This window comes from Papaver somniferum, chromosome 6 (assembly GCF_003573695.1).
Source record: "Papaver somniferum cultivar HN1 chromosome 6, ASM357369v1, whole genome shotgun sequence".
Classification (NCBI taxonomy): domain Eukaryota; kingdom Viridiplantae; phylum Streptophyta; class Magnoliopsida; order Ranunculales; family Papaveraceae; genus Papaver; species Papaver somniferum.
Window position 1 is genome coordinate 145,012,845 of NC_039363.1, and position 22,448 is coordinate 145,035,292.

General features: G+C 38.8%; 2 protein-coding genes across 2 annotated transcripts; one reads left to right on the forward strand and one right to left on the reverse strand.

Annotated features, from left to right (window-relative positions):
- Window positions 1–3,745: 3,745 nt before the first annotated feature.
- Window positions 3,746–6,188, forward strand: LOC113289673 (psbP domain-containing protein 3, chloroplastic-like). Its single transcript, XM_026539001.1, has 11 exons — window positions 3,746–3,922; window positions 4,013–4,079; window positions 4,178–4,305; window positions 4,398–4,454; window positions 4,679–4,759; window positions 4,858–4,940; window positions 5,087–5,162; window positions 5,279–5,397; window positions 5,513–5,557; window positions 5,653–5,757; window positions 5,841–6,188. The coding sequence occupies exons 1-10, from the start codon at window positions 3,835–3,837 to the stop codon at window positions 5,677–5,679; spliced, it is 771 nt and encodes a 256-aa protein (XP_026394786.1). The 5' UTR covers window positions 3,746–3,834; the 3' UTR covers window positions 5,680–5,757; window positions 5,841–6,188.
- LOC113289672 (SWI/SNF complex subunit SWI3B-like) lies at window positions 6,111–9,474 on the reverse strand. Its single transcript, XM_026539000.1, has 6 exons — window positions 9,146–9,474; window positions 8,599–9,038; window positions 7,809–8,219; window positions 7,362–7,503; window positions 6,676–6,914; window positions 6,111–6,563 (listed from the first exon to the last, which is right to left on the reverse strand). The coding sequence occupies exons 1-6, from the start codon at window positions 9,366–9,368 to the stop codon at window positions 6,366–6,368; spliced, it is 1,653 nt and encodes a 550-aa protein (XP_026394785.1). The 5' UTR covers window positions 9,369–9,474; the 3' UTR covers window positions 6,111–6,365.
- Between the last annotated feature and the right edge of the window lie 12,974 nt (window positions 9,475–22,448).

Sequence of the window (22,448 nt, forward strand, 5' to 3'; positions counted from 1 at the left end):
GCTTTATTTTCTTGTCCAGGAATTACAAAATCTTCAGGTTGTTCCATGTAAATTTCCTCTTCTAGTTCACCATTCAAAAAAGAAGTTTTCACATCCATTTGGTGAATAACAAGATTATGAACAGCAGCAACAGCAATCAAAACACTTATTGATGTTAATCTAGTAACAGGAGAATAAGTATCTAAAAAGTCTACGTTTTCTCGTTGCCTAAATCCTTTAGCAACCAGTATAGCCTTGTGCTTATCTACTGTTGCATCAGTTTTGAGTTTCCTTTTCAAAACCCATTTACAACCTATAGGGTTACAACCAGGAGGTAAATCTACTATATGCCAAGTTCCATTAGACATGTGAGAATCCCATTCATTATCTACAACTTCTTGACAGAAACTAGACTCTGCAGAACTAAACGCCTCTTGTAAATTAGAAGGTTCTTCCTCTATAGCGTAAAATTCAAAATCGGGATCTTTATCTTTTGTCTCAGTCCTAGATCTTTTACTACGTCTAGGTTCAACTTCAGTGATCCTAGTTTCTTTACTTCTAGGTTCAGAATCAGAACTAGGTAAAGTACTAGGTAAAGAACCCCCACTATTACCCCCACTATTTCTAGATTTAAAAGGAAATCTCTCTTCAAAGAAACCAACATCAATAGATTCAATAATAACCTTATTATTAATATCAAAGAACCTATAAGATTTACTGTTTTGAGCATAACCAATAAAAACACATTCATAAGCTCTACAATCTAACTTATGTCTTTTAGGATCAGGTTTTCTAATGAAAGCTAAACAACCCCAAACTCTAAAATAAGAGACATTAGGTTTTCTATCTCTCCAGATTTCATAAAGAGATATCTTGGTTTTATTATTGGGAATGCGATTCAAAACATGGCAAACAGTAATGGGAAGCAGCACCAGAACTAAGCAAACATGCAACAATAAGTTCAGTCAGTGTGCGATTCTTTCTTTCAGCTTTTCCATTCATTTGAGGATTATATGGAGCAGTTCTTTCATGTATTATGCCATTACTTTGATAAATTTCAGTAAAAGGAGCAGAATCATATTCAGTGCCTCTATCACTACGAAACTTCTTAATTTTTCTACCAAATTGATTTTCAATTTTAGCAATAAAGATCTTAAATTTTTCAATAGCTTCATTCTTATGGCTCAACAAATAACCATAAGTATAATTAGAAAAATCATCAATGAACGTCATGATATACCTCTTGCCATTTCTAGTTAGGATACCTTCATATTCACACAAATCATAGTGTATTAAGTCTAGTGGTTTGGATTCTATTACAACAGATTTATGTGAAGTTTTGGTTATTTTTGCTTGACTGCAGTATTCACATTTTTCAAATTCATTTTCAGAAAATTCAGGGAGGACAGCTAACTTGCTCATGTTATTTACTAACATTTTACCCACATGACAAAGCCTACCATGCCAAACATTAAAATTGCAAACCATATAAGAAGAAGATTCAATTTTATTCATAGCATCAACATTAAGCTTAAACATTCCATCAGTAGCATAACCCTTTCCTACAAAACTCTTATTCTTAGTTATAGTGTAAATATCATACCCAATAGTTTGAAACAGCCCAGCCTTGTTGAGAAGATAGCCCGAAACAAAGTTCTTTCTCATTTCTGGAGTGTGAAGGACATCTTTCAGCATGAGTGTCTTCCCAGAAGTAAACTTCAACTCTATCGTACCAGAACCTTTCACCATAGTGCTGTGAGAGTCTCCCAACAACACTTTCTTATCCTTGGTTTCAACATAAGTCTTAAACATTGACCTATCAAAACAACAATGACGCGAAGCACCACTGTCTATCCACCACCCATCGGATCCACCAACCATGTAGAACTATGGATCAGATACCATGGCAATTATAACGTCACTCACAGCATTAGCTTGTGCGTTATTCTTTTCCTTGTTAATCCTGCAATTCCTAGCCATGTGGTTTGGTTTACCACAGGTATAACAAAGAAACTCAGAATTGGAATTCTGTCCATTTTTCGATGGATGTTGGTTCTTGTTTTGATTAGGCCTTCCTCCTCCTTTCTTCTGGTTCGGGTTAGGTTTCTTATCCTTTTTCTTAGGTTTCAAGCTGGGATGAGTCTTATTGTTAGAAACAATGAGAATCTCTTCCTTCTTATCTTGTTTCCGAGCTTCTTCCTCAACCCTGAGCTTAACAATCGAACTTTCAAGATAAAATTCTTTAGTCTTGTGATGCAAAGTATTACGAAAATCTTTCCAGCTAGGTGGTAACTTGTCAATCATTACATAAACTTGAAATTGTTCATCAGTTTTCATACCTTCGGCCACAATTTCGTGGTAAATTTTTTGAAGTTCATGAGCCTGTGCAACAACTGATCTATCATCCACCATTTGGTATCTCCCATGCCGGCTCACAACATATTTCTTTGAACCAGCTTCCTCGGTGTCATATTTTTTCTGTAATGCATCCCGTACATCTTTAGCAGTTTCAAAAGTTGAATAATACTCACATAAATCATCAGATAATGCGTTAAGAATGTAGTTTTTGCAATCAAAGTCATAATCGACCCATTTGTCAATGTCCTTCCGTTTCTCCTCAGGAGTTTGAGGAACAACTTCTTTGGCACCACCGGTAGGAGGTGGATCGGTAACAGCACCACCGGCATCAGCAGCAGCAACAGTCTTATCAGCAGCAGGTTCCAGGATTCCAGGATGAATACTCGACACAATCATATGCAGCTTCATCAGTTTGAGATAAAAGAACATCTTCAGCTTCCATCTTCTGAAATGCAACCCTTCAAATTTGAAAGGCTTGTTGGTATCATCAACGCGCTTATTTTCAACCTCCATAGCAAAATCGAGTACCTTAAAATTGTTGGAAACAATAAAGAAAATTCACACAAAATAAATCTCAAACAGCTGAGTCGCGGACTAGGTCGCTATCTTTAAGGTATTTCGCGACTCTGCCTCTTGATTGTGCTGGCAGTCAAAAACTTGTCGAACACCAATGGGATAAAACAACTGATTCTCTCTTGTTCGATTTCTCTGCACCTTGAGAAATCGAACCAACTTTACTCCATCTTACACTTGCTCAGAATACAAATAGATGAAAAAACTCAGTAATTCATTTTCTCCAAAAACTGTCTTTTATAACTCAAAGGAAATCAATTCGGTTTAATGAGAATTAAATCAATAATAACTATATACTTAAAATCCTCCATAACAGTAATAAAACGACTAGAATATAAAACCGAAATTAATGAATTTAATTGAGAATATTAAGTTGACAAAAAACCGTTATGGAAATCAGAAGTTAAATCTTAAAAAAAAATTAACTTTTAAATCAGTAGACCTCCCAAGACCCCCAAGGCCCCGCTCTCCCGGATTTTTTTAAGTATTATAGATATATATAATATATCTAGTCAAATGCATGGGGTGAGACTTGAACCAAGTCTATAGTGTGGGAGCCCAAAATAATACCACCACACTAATTCTATAAGTTTGATATAATATTACAAAACTATATTTTTTAAATATATATATCTCCCAACAAAAAATATTTTAAATAAGGAGTTTACGAAATTACGGGGACTGTTTTTTCTCTTGTTTGTGAAACCCCTCTATTGGAATGCGAACCACCTAGATAAGGTTTCTTACTAAATGTTCTCGGTACCCTCGGGGGCCGAAGAGGAAAAGTGTAAAAATCTAGATAAGTGAAGTGAAACTGGTGGGTAGTGGCTCAAGGAGCGTCAGTGGACTAAAACAGCAAGTAATAATAGTCGGATGGATATATTTAAAAACAGAATGTAAAGTTCATCGTTTCAGAAACTTCAAATGGCTTCAGTTTCTTCTTCTCTTTGTTTTCAGTCACTCGGGAGAAGAACTCCACCCTGCAATTCCATACCCTATAACAACTCTAAAGGTAACTCTTACAAAACCAACAAACTATGTAGAGTTTTAGAACTAATTTCTCCTTATATGTCTAGATTTATTGGATGTTTTTGTACACCAGGAATGAGAAATTGGAGAAATCAGTCAATTGTTCAGTGCAGCCAGAGAACTACTCACAATTGTTCAGGGTAATTTACCAAACATAGTATCATAATGTTTCAATTGTCTATTGTCATCCTATCTGAGACATTACTATTGTTTATTGTTTGAATTATTGTTTTTTTAGTAATTGCATCGAAGAGGAAGAACAATCAAAGAACACAAAAAGGAGAGAAGCTTTAATTCAGATAGCCACATTTGCTGCATTTTCTTACTCTCCATTCATTGGTTCTGCTGCAGCAGCAGAAGAGAAGGGTAAGTTCTTCTTCCGCTGCTTTCTGCATTAGCAAATACTGAAATCGATTTGGCTTGAGTTAAATTGTTTCGATCTGGTTGAAATTTTGCAGACAATTTTCGGGTTTATTCAGATGAAACAAATAAATACAAGATTATGGTCCCTGAAGGTGAGAGTTATTTGTTATTTGCAATCCAGTAGTAACAAAGTGAGTATCATCCCATGAGGCCGTATGGAGGAGGTAGACACTTAAGAAACTCCTAAGTGGCCTCGAGGGGATTCAGAGTGGTTACCTTATGAGGAGCAAAGTAGCAAACCCATCATTGGAACAGCTACCCCACGAGTTGGTAACTATAGATAGTAGTACTAATTCCCATACATGTGTTTGTGCAGATTGGCAAGTTGGTCAAGGAAAGAACAACGGAATCAGAGCTTTAACTGGATTTTACCCACAAGTTGCTTCTGAATCCAATGGTATTTAGTTGTCTGAGAGTTTGACATGAATCCATATGTTTATTACAGGCTTCTGTGAAGTTTGTTTAATTGAGAGAAATGGAATTTGCTTGCTTCAGTTAGTGTTTTTATCACCTTGCTTGGTGCTGACTTCACAAGAATGGAATCTTTCGGCAAAGTTGAAGAGTTTGCCGAGACTCTGGTAAATAGTAGTGCGTTTTTGCTTTCAATGAAGTTTCCCTCTCGTTTGATATTCCAGTCAATGCGAATGAATGGATAACTTATTTCACTTGAAACATGGTCTGTTGCTCTTCTTATTTGAGAAGTCGAAATCTGTTTGATGAACAGGTTAGTGGACTAGATAGAAGTTGGCAAAACCCTCCAGGTGCAGCCGCAAAACTTGTCGCCTGCAAATCTTCAAATGGTATTTATCCGTCCAGGCACTTTTTTTCTTTCTGCAGTTGAAGGGGTACAAATGCAGTTGTTGTTAATTTTACTTAACATTATTTGATTAATTCTCTTCCGTCCATGTATGTGCAGGGTTTTATAATATCGAATATACACTACAAAAACCAGGTGAGAGTTGCAGACACATATTTTCCAAGATCGGGATGGCTAACAACGGCTATTACAACAGATTGTTTACTGTAACAGGGCAGGTAACTGTTACATATAACCATACTCCAAATACATTTCCTTTCCCTTTCTCTTCTTGCCCTACTACTTGCAATGTTATTAGTGCAAATTGAGAAAGGACATATTGTATTGTTGTAGTTTATGGAAGAAGAAACAGACAAATACAGTTCCAATGTTCAGAAGGTGAGCTAAACAAGCTCAATTGTTTTGCGTGGTTTAGACTAGTTCCTTCAAACTTCCAAACCTCCTTTACTGAACATGTTCCACTTTCTTTGCAGACTGTATCATCCTTCAAGTTTACTTGAGTAACATGGTGAGGTTCTTTAAACATACAGAACCAGAACTGAACTTGAACAGTAAAAGTTCGAATGGAGAAGTTTGTGGTGAGAAACTAACACAGAATTGTATGATTGTCCATTGCATTCAACATGACTCCTAAATTGGTGATGTTTATAATGCAAACCAGGGGGACGAGGTTCTGTGAAGAATCAAGGCTGGTGATGAGATGTAAGGTCCCGAGGAGCAGAAGCAAAAACAAAACTCTCACAGAGTAGTTATTTCTTCTAATCTCATGTATGAATATACCATATAGAGGATGTACTTTGGTGCAATTGATCCAGCTTTGTGGATCCAAATCCACAGCTACAACTTTTTGCCCACGTCTAACTGAAAGCTAAATAAGTAGATTGTACAAACTAGCAACAATGAGAACATACAAGCGCATAAACAGTGTGCAAGATGTGAAGGTTGTATCTTGTTTCAAATTGCTATAGTTCAAATGGATCATTTTCAGAGGTCAATTCTTTACAATGAATAGATGGTATATCATGTGGCTCTTTTAAGTGAAATATTAGCATGATTTTATACCACCTCATTCACATCACAATGAAGAGCAGAGACTTAGATTACATATATATTCGCGAAGCCTTCAAAGCTTTTCTGGATTCTCCTTGTATGCAACATACTATATAGCCATCCGAAGTGAGCAAAGTCATGTCACAATATCAGTTGTATTAACACTCCCTTTTTCTATGCTTGCATTCTTGTTTGATGGAGTTTTACTATGATATAGAAATGCCAGTTGATCAGCAAAAAACTGGTTTTTCATATCCTGCAATTGGTGCCACTCTTTCTCCATGTGCAGTTCCATTTCCTCAAAATGAACAATTTTCTCCTGAATTTCCTTCATCTGCAAAAAAGAAAAAGAAAAGACGCACAAGTGTTGATGCTTGGACGGGATTTCACCAAAATTGTAAGGTTACTTCAAATTCACGTCGAAACAAACTTGGAAATAGACATACCTGAACTTCTACTATGTCTGATATGGATTTCTCTGGATTTTGCTCTTCCTTCTTAAGAGACACCTGTGCTTCTCCAACAGCCTCTTCCAATTTGCTCAAGGTGGAATTGTCAGCAGCACCTGGTACAGCCTCCTCCAATTTGCTCAAGGTGGAATTGTCATTGTCCGGAGCACAAGATACAGACTCCTCCAATTTGGACAATGTGGAATTGCCATCATTAGTAGCACCAGATACCACACCTGAGGCATGTTATAAATACCATTAGTTCGTGATACATAAAATGCCCTACATTATCCAAAGAGCCTACCAAAAAAAGTCCCCGTCCGATGAAAATTATTTCCGCGAGGGGTATTAACCTTTGATATATTGACAGGTCATATGTTGGTTTCAAGCAATTGAGAGATTCAGACATGAACAGTTTAACATGTGGATTTTCTAAGCACTACATATAAAGTTGTTATGAACCAAATACTGTAAACCATTTTCTAGTTCATACTTCAGGGTGAATAATTATTTGATTGTATAAATTATACCACCTTATGTAATTCAAACACTATTCTATCCCATTCCCTAGGTTTCATCTAACAACAAGTTCAGCATGCCTCCATCCAGCTCCCACTCAAGGTGTTAAATACTGTAGCTCACACACACTAACTGCTAGCTAATACTAAAATAGGAGTCCTTACCCGTTTCAGCAGGGAGAGACCCACATCCTTCTCTGATCCCTTTATGACCAATAAGAAGGTCCTCCTCAGAAAGAGCTGCCACAGCTGCTCGAGCTGCAGCCTCTGCAACCCCAGACCCAGCCATAGCAGATAAGAAAGCCACCTGAAAACACATCAGATATAACATTAATACAGATACCTCTGTCTCCACCCCTCAAATCTTATGCCCTTAGGCAACTCATTTAACTTCTGTCTCCACCCACAAATCTTATGCCCTTAGGCAACTCATTTAACTTCTGTCTCCACCCCTCAAATCTTATGCCCTTAGGCAACTCATTTAATAATTCATATATAGCAGAGGACCAATCATTCAACGAGAGTGTTTCAACCACTAAATCAAACTTAACCAAAACCATAGAATCCTATATAACTTCCCTTATTTCTAACATGGTGTAATTAAGTAAATACCTGGGCCATAATTGGGTTGCTTGCATCAGCGAGTGGTGTAAGGCACCTTTTCTTTGCTGGGGAAGATGAGGAAACATTCTCTGCTCCAGCTTCAGTCTCACTTTGGTCTTTTGTATCGTAGTACTTGTCAACCTCTGCAGAGTCTGGAGGGCCTACAAATTGTTCCTTGAAGGGAAGTTTGATGAAACAAGCAACACACTCTTTTTCGCTTCTCCCACCAACATGCTCAGCTACCTTCTTCCAGTCATCACCAAAGTGCTGAATGGCTTCAAGAAGGTGTAGAGTATCTTTTTCTGTCCAGTCACCCGTCTTAGTTGCTTCCCTGATTTCAACCCTTCTGAATTCTGTAGCACTGACACCCACACGATAGTTTCCGCGAACATAGCATCTTGCACATAGAGTAAGATCATGCTGTCCAACACAATAAATGATCAGGAACATGAATATGTTATCTTTGAGAATAGACTTTGTTACACCATAATCTATTTACCTTAACTTAACATTTAACCGCATAACATAACCCCGTTATAAACATAAGTTGAGCACAACAGACTCACTTAGGATGGTCTAACTCGTTGGTTGGTTCAAGCCTTCAAGGGGATCTTTGGTATTACAGGTGACCAAATGTTGCTTATCAGGTGCAAAATACATTTTAAATCTTAAAAGTAAAGCAATAGAGATTCATCATAACGCATATGCAACCACCATCAGAAAGTAAGATGGCACATCAACAATATGTAGAATATCTAAATAACTTTTTCATTCAAGAAACAAGAAAAAACTAAATTACCTTATCACAAACAAAACAAGCAATGCTGCAAACAGTTTTGCATCCACTACAGAATTTCTTGGCGGTTTCTTTGGTTGAAGAAGACAAAGGAGAAGGCTGGTAAGGACTTACACTAATAACCCCCTCATTCGACTTAACACTACCAGTACTACTACTCCCTTTCTCTTCTTTTGACCTCATCGGAACCATGCCAGTATAATTAATCAAACCCCAACCTTCAAGAAAATCAAAAACTCTACGGATGGAACCAACATCACCAACAAGCATTTTCCGAATCTCCGTATAAGTAATCTTATTCATAGGCTTTTCTCTAAATTTTTGAATCATAGTATCTCTATAATACTTATACACACTAGGGTTTTTCGTAGTCGACTTCCCATCAAAGAATTCAGGTAGAAAACGTGTCTCCGTTTCATGAATTTTATCCCACGAAAACCATCCTAATAACAAAAAAAGACAACGACGAATTTACTTAAAAAATAATCAAAGAAAAAGATAAATCTAAGAAATTAGGGTTTGTAAACAGGGGGAAAAGTGAAATACTTACTTGAATAACTAGGTATGCTGATGACATTGTGGTTAGACGTTGAAGGAGAGGAAGATTTCGACGGCTTGGCAACTAGTGGTGGCGTTATGATATCTTTTGAATCGGGAATTTGCAGATTTACGACCGGAGACGACGGAGTTCGAGGGATTTCTGTCGGCGGAGGTGGTGGTATTTGGGAAATCGGCACCGGTTGTTTGATCACTGGGAATTGAGCTGCTTCCATTGCACAGTAGTTGTTAAGATGGGGGAACGGTGAGTGTGTGTGAGAGTGAGAGTGAGAGAGAATCTCTAACTTCCAACCGTTGTGATGATTTGGAGTGCGATTACGAGCACAATGAACGAAACATTAAGACCTTGTTTAGCCTTTTGATGAGTCTTGTAAGGACGGATATGCCCATGCTAAGACTCTAGCTATTTGGGCCTTAAATTGGACCACCGTATCCGTTTCTAGTAAGTCTTTGTAACTTGACTTTGGTCGGGTCAAAGTTAAATATGGATGGATAGCAGCTAGCGATTGGGATTGGGAAATTTCAATTGAATTTGGCCCCATCTGTACCAATACATAGCAAATTTCAAATTTGGCTTGTGCATCCAATCCAACATCGCGCGGATTTCTATCCGATTAACGAGCTAATAGACAAATCTTATATGAATGGATTCAATTAGAATAAACAAACTAGAAAGATTGTGAGGACAATACAGTAGTAGTAAGAAGAGAAACTTTGCTGAGTCCAAATTTGTTTACCCTTCTAGAATAGGGGTGCACATTCCGACCAATGCTATTGGTCAAAATCCCTTCCCTAGTTTCCTTTTTTTTTTTTTTTCTTTTTTGTTGTTTTTTACTTTCTATTTTAGATTTTAAAGTATGCAATATCTTTAATTTTTTTCTCTCCCATTTATTCCGAACAACAAATATCTTTTTACAGTATAAATCTTCTCTATATCCTCCGTATCGGATCTTCAAGGAAAAAAGCTTATAATGTGATTACTTTTTGATTTTCAATAACTAAAGCTTCAATTACCTCTTATATCTTTCTAAATTCAATTTAGTTTCAGTAGTATCCGTTGGCTGCTCATCTGATTCAACTTCCCAAAACAAACCTTCAAGTTCATAAAAAACGACCCTATAAAGATTACCCAATAAATACTCAGGTGCATCAGGACGATAAACTTAATACATCATAAATCCCAACAAAAAGCCAACCATGTTCCTTGAATACAAGAACATGAACTCTATTATGACAAGAACAACCCAAGGTCCCGTTTCCTATGAAGGTCCATTTTCTTTTAACATACATTCATTATGAGGAGCAGAAAAATGAATTTTTCCAGAATCATTATGATCAAAGTTGTGATGATGCATAATACATAATTATACTGACTTGTGATGAGAATTTACAAATTGAAGTTGTTGATCTCTCCCGACTATGATTGCTTTGACAAGTTTGAAATAAAGAATTTATGTTCAAACCTCGTTTCTTAATTGTTCAATTCAATGGCGAAAACCCAAATCTTGTTTTTGATCAGCCATAAAACCCTACTCTTCTATGTTTTGATTCAATGGGTTTCTTCTATGTTTTGATTCGGCAGTTGCAGGGGCATCGCCGGTGGTGGGTGGATGAGATGGGAAGAGATAAAAGAGAAAAAAATTGTTAGGAGACTTTAATCATTGTGAGAATTCTATATTTTGATTATCAAGATTGTAGGTTTGAATCAGCAAAGAAATCAAGAAGAGAATTATTGAAGAAGAAGATATTATTACAATATTGGAAAAGATGATTTGTCTGTCTGTTTCAGACAGCTATTAATACAGTAAAACAGTTAGACACAGACTTCTAAAACAGTCACTTACTCAGACACTGAAACAGACACCAACTGACTGGACTAAAGTCAGTACAATTTGACTATACTTATTAGCCCCCCTCAAACTAATAGTATGAAGGACTAATCAGTTTGGACAAACAAAGACAAAGCATAAATTTTTTTTATCAGACACCAACTGACTAAGTAATAGCAGTTGAGAATGTAGAAATATCTTCAGTAGCAACAACAACAGAAATGTCTGAAGAAGTAGAAGAACGAACTGAAGTATTGGTGGAAGTATCTGAAGAAGTAGGAAGTCCCAGTAACTGGTGCAGTAGTGAAGTAAAAATAGGAGCACATAGTCCCTTTGTAAACAAATCTGCAAACTGATTTTCTAAAGAGACATGATGAACTGTGAGGAATGCTTGTTCTATTAACTCCCTGACAACATGATAATGAATTTTTATATGTTTTGCCCTAGAATGAGAATCATGATTAGAAAATAAGTAAATTGCATTTGTGTTATCACAAAACAAGGTAATAGGCTGCTTAAGTGAAAGATGTAATTCAGAAAATAGAGATGCAAGCCACTCTAACTCTGGTGTAGCAACTGGCAAACTTTTATATTCTGCTTCTGCTGTTGTTCTAAACACTGTAGGCTGCTTTTGCTTGAGCATGAGATTAAAGAATTACCCAGAAAAATTGCATACCCACAAGTGGATCTTATTGTCTCAGGACAACTACGCCAATATGAATCAGTATAAGCTGTTAAGCATTCAATATCTCCCTTTCTTAATGTTATTCCATAACCAAGTGTACCTTTTAAGTATCTAAGGATCCCTTTAACTAGTAGCAGATGAATGTCAGTAGGGGAATGCATATACTGGCTAACATAATCTATAGTAAAACAAATGTCAGGCCTAGTTAAGCACAAATACTGCAACATTCCCACTATAGTTCTGTACTCAGTAGCATTTGGTAATAAAACCCCTTCCTTGATAGATACTCTAGGTCCTTTTGCAACTGGAGTACTACAAGGATTATAGTCTAGCATGTGAGATTTAGAGAGTAATTCCACAGTATATTTATTTTGAGACAACATAATACAATCTTCTGATCTGATTGCTTTTAATCCTAAGAAATAATGCAAGTTCCCTAATTCCTTCATAGCAAAATTGTTTCTCAAATATTTGATAAGATCAGTGAGCAAAATTTCTGATGATCCTGTTAATATAATATCATCAACATAGAGTAATAAGACCATCATATGTGAAGCAGAAGTATACACAAACATTGAAAAATCAGACACAGTTCTCACAAAACCAAAAGCAGTCAATGAAGCACTGAATTTTTGAAACCAAGCCCTGGGTGCTTGTTTCAAGCCATATAAACTTTTCTTCAAGTGACAAACTTTATTTGGATATTCTGGATCAACAAAGCCTGCAGGTTGTTGCATATAAACATATTCATGTAAATCACCATGTAGAAAAACATTGGATACATCCAATTGCTTAATAATCCAACCTCTTGTAACTGCTAATGTAAGAACTACTCTAAAAGTTGTGGATTTGACTACAGGACTGAAAGTCTCACCATAATCAATCCCATCTTGTTGATTATAGTCTAGTGCTACTAATCTTGATTTAAATCTGTCCACTTTTCCATCTGATGTATACTTAATCCTATAAACCCACTTGCAACCTAAGATGTTCATGTGTGGTTCAGGATCAACTAAGTCCCATGTATCATTATTTTTCAAAGCTGTATTATCTTCCTTCATAGACACCTTCCATTTTGGGTATTTAATAGCTGACTTAAAACTTTTAGGCTCAGTAGGAGTATTTAGTAAAGAATTAAAAGCAGAATGAACTGGATGTTTTACTGAATGGTTCATGACATGATCAGGAAAAAATTTTGGTTTTGGAATTCCTTTTTATGACATTGTAACAATGGATTGAATAGGAATATACTCATTAGAAGGCAAAGATACATGAACAACATCAGTTAACTCAGAATGTGAATCAGAAGAAGCATAAGAGGAAAAATAGAATTCAGATTCAGAAAATACAACATTCCTGGAAATATAAGTTCTTTTGTTTATGGGATTGTAACATTTATAGCCTTTATGTAAAGAGTTATATCCAAGACATTTGACTGATTTTGGTGATAGTTTGTCAACTCTAGAGTGCCCCAAGAAAGGATAACAAACACAACCAAAGTTTTTTAACAAGGAATAATCTGGAGATGAATTATAAAGAACTTCAATAGGAGATCTATTATTAAGAATTGGAGTTGGAGTTCTGTTGATTAAATAGGTAACTGCTAAGAAAGCATCATACCAAAACTCCTTTGGACAATGAGCATTAAGAAGAAGAGTATTCCCCATTTCAGTAATGTGTCTGTGCTTTCTTTCAGCAAGACCATTCTGCTCTAGGGTGTTAGGACAAGAGATTCTAAGTTGAATGCCACAAGAATCAAGAAAAATCTTAAAAGAACACTTGACAAGTTGACTAGCACCATCAGTTTGGAAAGAAATAATTTTTTGTATGAAACAAATTCTCTGTCAAGGTTTTAAAACGTTGAAAACATTTCAAGGCATCTTTTTTAAGCTGCATTAGATAAATACAATGGAATCTGCTGAAATCATCTATAAACAGAATGTAATATCTATAACCATATAAATAAGAAATTGGTGATGGACCCCATTCATCACAATGAATAAGTTAAAGTGGATTAGATGCATGAGTACAAGATAGTTGAAATGGTAACCTTTTTTACTTTTAGCTATTTGACAAGGATGACATAAAGATTTTGAAACAGAGGAGGAAAGTTTAATGTTTTTATGATTGTGAAGTTGTTGTAAGACTCTAGTAGATGGATGCTCTAACCTAGCATGCCAAATATCAGGAGAAGCAATAATAAAAGGAAAAGCAGAGTGAAAAATGGCAGATGAAATAGGATACAAGTTATTGATCATTTTTCCTCTAGCTAATAACTCATTTGTCTTCAAACTTCTAATTTCAAAACCATAAGGATCAAATGTGATAGAACAAACATTATCTGTAGTAAATATAGATACTGATAAAAGGTTATGTTTCATGGCTGGAACATGCAATACATTATCTAGTTTAAAGCATGCAGTAGGTGTTTGAGTTATAGAGCTACCAGTAAGAGCTACGGGTAAGGTCTTACCATTTCCAATTTGAACCTTATCCTTTCCTTGATAATCAGAAGCATTTTGAAGTATAGATCTGTCACCAGTCATGTGAGTAGTACCACTATCTGAAATCCAAACTGTATTTGATGAAGAAGGATCATTATTTGCAGCAGTGAAACTTGCAAAAGTTTGTTGAGAAGGACCAAAAGTATGAAAAAAAAGAGTAGAAAAATCACTCGGAGCTTCAGTATTTGAAAAATGAGCTTGAGAAGTAGTTGAAGCACCACTAGGAGGATAATATCGAAAAAAGCATCTGGTAGCTAGATGTCCCTTTTTTTCAAATTTGACAGAACATTTGATTATAATCCAGTCTTCTTGTACCATTTGAAGTATTTGAACTTGACCCAGTTTGATAATTTGAAACATTAGAGATTGACCCATGCTGGTAGGTGCTTTGTTTAAAATTTCCACCACTCTTCTTATTAGAATTATGATTATGAGAACCATTTTTGACATAAAAAGCAGTAACATTGTGATCATCAAACACATTTGTAGAACATTATTGTCTATCAGCTAAAAACTGCTCATGAGAAAGCAATTTGGCTTTAATTTCTCCAAAAGTAAAAGGCTTCTCTCTATTTTGTGAAGAGATCACAAAAATATCATACTCACTGCCTACACCATTCATTACAAACATCATTAAATCCTCATCACTTACTTTTTCTCCAATTGCTGCTAAAGAATCAGAGATTGACTTGATTTTCTGAAGATAAACCGTTATGGACTGATTCCCCTTTTTAATGCCATAGAGTTGAGTTCTTAACATGTTTTTCCTAGCAAGAAATTGAGTTCTAAATCTAGTTTCAAGATAATCCCAAATTTCCTTAGATGAAGTTAAAACAAGAACATCACCACTTACTGTAGGAGTAAAAGTAGCCTTTAGACAAGTAGAAACAAATCTATCTAAGCGTCTCCAATTTACCCATTCTGAATTTTCTGTTTCTACACCATTTAATGTAACAGTTCTTGGTGGTTCAACTATTTCACCACTAACATAACCATACAAATATATAGAGAATAAAACACCTTCAAATTGATCTCGCCAGATAATATAATTTGATCCATCAAGTTTCATGGATACAAAATTAGTAATGTTTGTAAAGGGTAAGGAAGTACCATTAACAACAGAAGTCGGCATTTCAAGATCGGGTCGAGAATTCATAATGAGATTGTTGTTGTTGTTGTTGTTGTTGATGATGAAATTACTGTTGTTGTTGTTGTTATTGATGTTGTTGTTGTTGTTATTCTTTGTAAAAGTATTGCTGGATTGATTTCCAGATCTTAAAGTTACCATACAGGAATTCAAGAGCCCTAAAATTTGTTGGGAGAAACGTTTTTAAGATTTATTACCAGACTTGAAGATAAAAGCTGAAAATTATTGAGAAAAATTGTTGAGCTTTGATGATTGATATGAGTTAGATCGATAACCTAACCTAACCGATACCATGAGAATTCTATATTTTTGATTATCAAGATTGTAGGTTTGAATCAGTAAAGAAATCAAGAAAAGAATTATTGAAGAAGAAGATATTATTAGAATGTTGGAAAAGATGATTTTCCTGTCTGTTTCAAACAGCTATTAATACAGTAGAACAGTTAGACACAGTCTTCTAAAATAGACACTTACTCAGGCACTGAAACAGACACCAACTGACTGGACTAAAGTCAATACAATTTGACTATACTTAATTATATTGCTTGTGGTTATGCTACCAACCAAAAGCTTTGTATGATAGAACATTATTATATTATTAGTATATACAGTTAAATATGATTTTGAATAAAAAAAAGGAAATGAATTTTAGTTATAATAAAGGCAAAAGATGTGAATTTTTTTTTGTAATCATATCAAACAATAAAAAAGTAGAACAATAAAAAGTAAAACGAAAAATCAGAAACGAGGTGGTTTCGGGAGAAAATATGTCATGATTTGGAAGAATCACCAGGGACGGAATATGCACCCCGATTTTAAAGGGGTGCACAAATTTGAACTCAACTTTGTTGATTTTGTTATGTATTTGCAAAGGAGGAAGAGACCTCTTATATATGATTTATACCTATAGGGAAATAACTACACGGTTAAATCACCAATTACATCTAGAATGAGAGAGTTACAAGAGTTACAAAATCAACACCCATATAGTGGGTATCAAGTGCCTAATTACTATGAATTAGTGGAGTGGTAGTTCTTCTCTATATAATTATTTCTTAACACTCCCTATAAATGTCCACCATGTAAAAACATTGCCTCGTCAAAACCTTGTAAGGAAAACCAATTGGGAAAAAACCACAGCGAAGGAAAAAAAAAGTGCAATATGTGGCAAATGTTTATAAAACTACCTCATTAAAACCTTGCTAGGACAGCCCTATGGGGAAAACCATAGTGAAGGAAAAGAGTGTAATTTAGAAAATTTCTCCCCCTCTTTAAAACTTCTATAACACCTTTAACTTGACACTTCTGTAACTCCTTGTTGATGGTGGTTTTTAGCTTAGGGTAAAATCGTAAAACTGTATATCTGACATGACGTCACTATGACCATTAGCACATTTATTGAATCAATCAGCATGCCTACGTAAGAATTACCAAGGTACCATTTTTTTTACATGGGTCATGTTCCACGGCAGAACCCTTAACACTGACTGACATCATCTATGTCAAACCCTAATTCTCATGCTACCGCGCCAAGGCATGCCAACCACGCCAGCCGCACCACTGTGCCAATGGCAGACCATGCCAGCCACGTCACCGCGCCAAGGCATGCCAACCATGCCAGCCACACCACTGTACCAATGGCATACCATGCCAGCCACATCTCCGCGCCAAGGCATGCCAACCATGCCATCCGCACCTCCGCGCCAAGGCATGCCAACCGCACCACATGTGCCAATGGCATGCCAACCACCTTGTTGCGCCATACCATGCCGACCTTTCCTATGCGTCTACCAAAACGAAGGCGTGCGATGATCAACGACCACCCTTCCATCTTAGATGCAAATCTTAGCCGTCCAAGGTCGCCAAATAACGCATGGTAACCTTTGGCCCAAACCCTAGTTTGGGCCACGCCAAACCGCGCCAAGGCATGCCATGCCACATGTGTCAATGGCATGCCAACCACCTTGCCGCACCATACCATGCCGGCCTTCCCTATGCGGCTACCAAAACGAAGGCGTGCAATGACCAACGGCCGCCCTTCCATCTTAGATGAAAATCTTAGCCGTCCAAGGTCGCCAAACAACACATGGTAACCTTTGGCCCAAACCCTAGTTTTGGCAACGCCAAACCGCGCCAAGGCATGCCAACCACCTTGTCGCGCCATACCATGCCGGCCTTCCCTATGCGGCTACCAAAACGAAGGTGTGCGATGATCAACGACCACCCTTCCATCTTAGATGCAAATCTTAGCCGTCCAAGGTCGCCAAACAACGTATGGTAACCTTTGGCCCAATGCCAAAACCCTAGTTTGGCCGCGCCTAAACTACGCCAAGGCATGCCGACCATGCCGCATGTGCCAATGGCATGCCGCGCCATCCACCTTGCCGCCCCTAAGCCATGACATGTCGACCTTACCTTCACAGCTGGCAAAACGAAGACGTGCGACAATCAACAACCACCCTTCCATCTTAGATGCAAATCTCAGCCGTCCAAGGTCATCAACCAACACATGGTAACCTTCGGCCCAACACCAAAACCCTAGTTTGGCCGCGCCAAAACCACGTCAAGGCATGCCGACCATGCCACATGTGCCAATGGCATGCCGCGCCATCCACCTTGCCGCGCCTAAGCCATGCCATGCCGGCCTTCCCTTCACGACTGCCAAAACGAAGGCGTGCGACGATTAACAGACACCCTTCCATCTTAGATGCAAATATCAGCCGTCCAAGGTCACCAACCAACACATGGTAACCTTTGGCCCAATGCCAAAACCCTAGTTTTGGTCACGCCCAAACCGCGCCAAGGCATACGGGCCATGCCACATGTGCCAATGGCATGCCATCCACCTTGCCGCGCCATACCATGCCGGCCTTCCCTATGCGGTTACCAAAACAAAGGCTGGCGATGATCAACGACCATCCTTCCATCTAAGATGTAAATCTTAGCCGTCCAAGGTCGCCAACCAACGCATGGTAACCTTTGGTCCAACGCCAAAACCTTTGTTTTTGCCACGCCCAAACCGCGCCAAGGCATGCCAACCACCTTGTCGCGCCATACCATGCCGACCTTCCCTATGCGACTACCAAACAAAAGCGTGCGACAATCAACGGCCACCTTTCCATCTTAGATGTAAATATCAGCCGTCCAAGGTCACCAACCAACACATGGTAAAGTTTGGTCGAACGCCAAAACCCTAGTTTTGGTCATGCCCAAGCCGCGCCAAGGCATTCCGGTCATGCCACATTTTCCAAAGGCATGCCAGCCACCTTGTCGCGCCATACCATGTCGGCCTTCCCTATGCGGTTACCGAAACAAAGGCTGGTGAAGATCAACAACCATCGTTCCATCTAAGATGCAAATCTTATCCGTCCAAGGTCGCCAACCAACGCATGGTAACCTTTGGCCCAATTGGCCACGCCCAAACCGCGCCAAGGCATGCCAGCCATGCCACATGTGCCAATGGCATGCCAACCACCTTGTCGCGTCATACCATGCCGGCCTTCCTTATGCGGCTACCAAAACAAAGGCTTGCGAAGATCAACAACCACTTTTCCATCTAAAATGCAGATCTTATCCGTCCAAGGTTACCGGCTAATGCATGGAAACCTTTGGCCCGATGCCAAGCCCTAGTTTGGTCACGCCCAAACAAAGCCAAAACCCTAACTGTTGGCCGCGCCTAAACTAGGTCATATTAAATCCGCATCGGCCATGCTTTCATGCCACTGGATAACAAACGAAGGGTTGCAATAATCAACGACTACCCTTCCTCTCAAGATGCAAAATCTCGACCGTCGAAGGTCACCATCGAATTGGAAAGTATCCCAAGCTCAACTTGTCGAACAACAACATGCTACATGTTTTCCACGAAAACACTTGAGACATCAACACATGTCACAAACTGGGGATGCTCATTGGGTATTGGTTTGGAGGTTTACAGCGTGCGGCGTACACTATGCCCGTTATAAGACAGTGTCATAAGTACGAGGCGGTTAGTAAATACAGGGAGTAATAGTGAAACGCTTTCTTTTATGGAACATCAATTCCAGGCGTTACCGGTTACCACCTCCTCCCATATACTCATCTGTTTTCCATTTCTTACGAGACCAGAGTACATTTCACTTCGACTTGTATAAATAGGTCTTACCTATTTCCACCGAACAACAAGTTCAGGTCAGGAGGATACAACACTCAGAAAATATTTGCTAGCTTTCCATCTGTTAGGTTCCCACTTTATGATACAATTCGTGAAACAACTACTCTTCCAGAATCAACTATTCTGGTCTCAACACTCTCTTCGCTTCCCTTCCCAAAACCAACTCTTGTCTTTCACTTTGTGACCGAAGCAAGTCTGGAACGGCCATTTCTTGGTTTAGGCGGAATTGTACAGATTGATCTCTCGAATCTAAAGTACTCCCTTGCAGTACATTGTTTAGGGTTTAAACTCGTTTCTCACCCACACACCCGAAATTACCAAAATCAGCAGAAATTGTTTTCACCCTCAAACAATTGGCGACCACAGTGGGAGATTGATCTTTCGGTTACAATATCAACTTTCAATCCTCGATCTCATATTTCGACCCAGACGCCAGGACGGTAGAATCCAAACGACCCGCCCAGGGATCGACGGCTCAGTTACCAGACGACCCAGTTACCAGTCATGACACGACAAGGGATGACTGGGGACTTTCCACAGTCACGGCGGTGCTTCCCACAAAACTCGGTCTTACACCCGGTAGATTCATTTTTATCAGGAGATCCGAAAAACCGAGTAAGTCTTGCTAGACAAAATACATGGTCTACTACTTCAAATCTTCACACGGGAGATAAAAAACCGATAGACATATTTTTCCCTTGTTTCATGCTTTCTACTATCGCACAACATTCACAGTTCCATGACTTCCCTGGGGTACTCATGCCACTTATATTCATAACCAAAAACATCAATATTCTAAAACAGTTCATTCCAAATAATAATCCAAAACCCTCAGGGGTAATACTTGTCTATCAACCCAAAAATCCATAAAATCAAAACCATAAACCAAGCGCTTTGTTTGCCTTTAAAAAAAAAGACAGTCACCTACATGTACGTGCCTACTTTTCATAATAATGATTACCCGTCACTATTCATGAGGTAGCCGACGTTACTACGGTGATATTCGAAGAGGAATTGTTTATGACGAAGTGTTTCTATAAGCTTATGAAAGGCATACCCACGGATAGGGTTTACACTAGTTCAGAAGAACAATATTTCTACAGATTTATCGAAGGCATACCTATGGCTAGGGTTTGCACCAACACAAGAAAACAAATTGAAAGATAAACGCTGGAGTACATAACTGGAATATGCTTTCCCACTTTATTGCTACCGCGCTACCGCTAACACCAGGACGTGAGAACAAACATACGAGATAAAAAGGGGACCCGACCCCTTTCATACGCACAACACTTTTGGAATTTGAATAAGGAAATGATTTCCTATTTGAGATACGTATGGAAAGATACAACTGGGCCCGCAAGAACAAGTCTGCGCCATGCCAAGCCAACGTCGTGCCAAGACAACAGTCCGCACCATGCCCAGCCGACAGTCCACGCCACACCAAATCCAAGCCAGCGTCCATGCCAAGCCAGCGTCCACGCCAAGCCAGTTCCCATTCCAAGCCGATCCAGCGCCTGCAGCTTGCATCTTTCCAGCGCCAACAACTTGCATCTTTCCAGCGCCAGCAGCTTGCATCCTTTCCAACGCTAACAACTTGCATCTTTACAGCAGCTTGCATCTTCCCTGCGCCAGCAACATGCATCCTTCCAGCGTTGCTCTTGAACGCCCAGTAGAAGGGAATCAACAATCTAATTTTATTACACGAAAAAAATCAGGAACGACTTACCCAAAATCGAAGCAAAGAAAAATCAGCAACCCCCCTGAGTTCACAAAGACTCTTTTCCCTGTCAGGAGATGCATGATTTCTGGGGACTTCGCCCGCAAAATCGTGCAGTCTATGATGAAACATTTATCTGATATTCTATATTTTCCCAAGGCGCAACGTCAAGGCATATTTCAGGGAAGCAGTTGTTTCCAACCAGAGAAGCCGTTCCCAAACCCCAACCTCTCCTGAAAAGCACGATCGATTGATGGAACTGGGGACTCCTAAACATTGTTCTCTTGAAGGGTGTCAAGTTTTACACCACACTGATTAATGCAGCAAATCCGCTTCAACATCCTCTAGCAGCGACTCCGCTTCAACGATCACTCCGACAGCCGCTCCGCTTCAACGCTCGCTCCAGCAGCCACTCTGTTTCAGCGTTCTCCATAAGATTCCACAGGATCCAAAGACGAGGCTTCAGCGTTCGACTTCTTAAGTTTCAACATCTTCTCCAAGAGCCGAAGCTGCTTCAACGATGCTTCTTCCTGCAAAGGGTCGTACTACCATGCTCCCCATGTCAACGATCATGATCACAACCAACCAATCTTCGTAGTCATGGACAGTTTGCTCGCTTATGCATACAACCAATCCTTTTACTTCCATGGATGCCCGTACAACTCCAGCCAATCCTTTTACTTCCACGGATGCCCATACAATTCTAGCTAACTTACTTTGTTACCACGACAATGTAGTCTCTTCTGATTACATCTGCTACCAAGAATTGTTGCCGCTCATTTGTTGATACCAGCCAGAGCTTTACCACAGCAGCAATCACTACAAAGATGGAAACATGTAAACCATACTTGAGGACTGAGGATATACACGGAATACCTTCACTGTCAAAGCTCAGAAGACACGGTCAACCAAAATGCCATAGCCGCAACAAGGTCATCTACTCTTCAAGGGTGCAACGCAAGAATATCATCACTTATCTATCTAGAAGACGCCTTCAACACTTTACGAGTCCGCGGAGGATCCCTAGCCTGCTCAGAGGAAAACAACTTCAGAAACTGAAGAAAAATCCGACTAGGGACTTCTCTTCGCAGTCCATCGACGACCATCAAAGACTCATGAGATAACTCCAGAGACGCGCCTGAAACATTTTCTTGAAGAAACAGAGAGAGCCATGATAAACAACATAACTCTATCATTCCTACATTTTCTCTATCCAGAATATTTCGTCCATGCGATATCCTGAGCATCTCAGCGTCA